Source organism: Neovison vison, chromosome 5 (assembly GCF_020171115.1).
Source record: "Neovison vison isolate M4711 chromosome 5, ASM_NN_V1, whole genome shotgun sequence".
In the NCBI taxonomy this organism is placed as follows: Eukaryota; Metazoa; Chordata; class Mammalia; order Carnivora; family Mustelidae; genus Neogale; species Neogale vison.
This window is the reverse complement of record NC_058095.1, coordinates 24,038,954-24,041,821: the sequence shown is the minus strand read 5'-3', so window position 1 is coordinate 24,041,821 and position 2,868 is coordinate 24,038,954. Positions and strand designations below refer to the sequence as shown.

Genomic DNA, 2,868 nt, shown 5'->3' with positions numbered 1-2,868 from the left:
GTACGGTAGATTTTCCAAAGGAAAGAAAGACACAATAAACTGTTTTAATCTTAAATACTTTAAAAATGTTGTTGATCTAATGTTTTCCCCTAAATAGACAGTTATCCCAATACCATTTATTGAATAATGCAACATTTTATATGCAACCTCTCATTTTAAAGTACTACCCTAATAATCCACTCAGTCCTGCCTGATTTGGCTCTGCTTCTAAAACTCTACCCTTCACTCAAGCACCATTACCACACTGGTTCAGAATCCTTTATAGTTGGTAGACAAAGAGTCCCATTCTTACACTTTTTTGAGAATTTTCCTGGTTTATTTTCATATTAAATTTAGAATAGTCTTTGTTTCCTAAAAATCTTGTTATGATTTTGACTTCAACTAGGCTAACTGAACTTCAGATTAATTTAGGAGAATATGCACCTTTGCAATATTCCATCTTTCTATTTAGAAATGAGTAAGTCTTTCCACTTATTATTAAATGGAAAAAAGGATAATTGGAAGGTCCTGGCCGATTCTTAATATCTTAATGCTTAGAATATTGTATTGATGATGTGAATAGAATTGTTTCACATTGTATTTTCACCCCATGATTGTTTACATATATTTATTTATAGTAGTAATAGGCAATATGTATTGAGTGCACACTAAATGTCAACTCTTTGTGTTAAGCACTTTATTGCTTAAATTTATCTTTGCCACCACTCACTTCTCACAGAAGAGAGCAAATTTTGAGGAGCTCAGGTCACTGGCCTGAAGTTTCACAGCAACCAGCGGAGTTCAAACACGGATACCAGCATCTAATAGCCCAGTCTGAATCATGGCGCTGTATGGCTTACTGGGAGCATTCTTGGTTTGGGGTCGTCTCCCTTGTGTGACTGACCACTTTACAAAGGCTGCTTTGTATTTCTAATGGCATTTCAGTTGATTGTCATAGGTTCCCCAGATAGAACATCCTATCAGCAAATAATTTTACCTTCTCCTTTCCAATTGTTTTATTCTCTCCCTTTGTCCAACTGTATAATAGCCATTTCTTATAATACATACACTGGTTTTAGACATCCTTTAGGAATCTATTTGATATCATCACATAGAGATCTTTAAACATTTCTCAGGTATTATAAGATGATAGAATTTTAAATAAGACATAGACATTATTCCTGTAATATTGAGTATGCCAGATTAGAAATTGCTGGAATGACAGAGTTGCATAAAGATTTTCCATGTTATATGTTTGTGCCTATTATTAGTTTGTTCTTAACTTAAAATATTATATTTTTAATTTTTGGAGGAGCCTCCATACTGTTTTCTACAGTGGCTACACCAGTTTAAATTCTCAGAAGGGTTCCCTTTTCTCCACATTCTTGTAAACACTTCTTGTTTCTTGTCTTTTTTAAAAAAAGATTTATTAATATATTTTAGAGAGAGAGAGAGTACAAGCAGGAGGGGCAGAGGAAGGGGGAGAAAGGATCTGAAGCCAACTCCACATTGAGAAACAAACAAAAACCAAACAGACCCTTAAATGCAGAGAACAACCTGGTGGTTGCCAGGGGGTATGTGGGTGGAACCTAGATTAAGAAATATCAACTTCTGTTTACATAATAAGCAACATATATGAAAAGTACAGCATAGGGAATATAGCCAATAATATTGTAATAATATCATATAGTGACAGATGGTGACTACATATACTGTGGTAAGCATTGCAGAATGTGCAGAATTGCCCAATCACTACTGTACACCTGAAACTAATACAACATTGTATATCAATTATACTTTGATAATAACATTTTTAAATTATAAAATTTAGTCAGGTATTTTAGTGCTAGGAAAACAATTAATTTTGCTTACATGAATGTCTATGTTCAATTGAGACACTTAATAAACAAACATTTATTGGTGCCTATGTTGCAGACAGTTGAGGAAATGGATGGAGTCAACAATAGTGGAGTCTCTGAGTTTCTGCTCCTGGGGATCTCAGACAGTCCTGAGCAGCAGTGGGTCCTGTTCTGGATGTTCCTGTCCATGTACCTGGTCACAGTGGTGGGAAATGTGCTCATCATCCTGGCCATCAGCTTTGATCCCCGCCTGCACACACCCATGTACTTCTTCCTGGCCAACCTCTCCTTCACTGACCTCTTCTTCGTCACCAATACAATCCCCAAGATGCTGGTGAGCCTCCAGTCTCAGAACAAAGCCATCTCCTATGCAGGGTGTCTGACACAGCTCTACTTCCTAGTCTCCTTGGTGGCCCTGGACAACCTCATCCTGGCCACAATGGCATATGACCGTTATGTGGCCATCTGCCGCCCCCTCCACTACACCATGGTCATGAGTCTTGGGCTCTGTATTATGCTCCTCACTTTGTGTTGGGCACTTTCTGTTTTCTATGGCCTCACCCACACCCTCCTCATGACCAGGGTAACATTCTGCGGTTCCCAGAAGATCCACTACATCTTCTGTGAGATGTATGTGCTGCTGAGGCTGGCATGTTCCAATACTGAAGTCAATCACATAGTGCTGATTGCCACAGGCTGCTTTATTTTCCTCACCCCTTTAGGGTTCATGATCATGTCCTATGTCCGAATTGTCAGAGCCATCCTCCAAATACCCTCAGCCACTGGGAAGTACAAAGCCTTCTCCACCTGTGCTTCCCATTTGGCTGTGGTCTCCCTCTTCTATGGGACACTTGGCATGGTATATCTGCAGCCCCTCCAAACCTACTCCATGAAGGACTCAGTAGCCACAGTGATGTATGCTGTGGTGACCCCCATGATGAACCCTTTCATCTACAGCCTGAGGAACAAGGACATGCATGGGGCTCTGAGAAGACTCCTCCTAGGAAAAGTTTTCCAGAGGTTGACTTGA

At 39.4% G+C, this 2,868-nt stretch overlaps 1 protein-coding gene across 1 annotated transcript; it reads left to right on the top strand.

The window, feature by feature from the left end:
• The first annotated feature begins 1,887 nt into the window (after nt 1–1,887).
• LOC122907644 (olfactory receptor 1D2) lies at nt 1,888–2,868 on the top strand. Its single transcript, XM_044250455.1, has one exon. It carries the CDS (start codon nt 1,906–1,908, stop codon nt 2,866–2,868), a length of 963 nt encoding a protein of 320 aa, XP_044106390.1. The 5' UTR covers nt 1,888–1,905.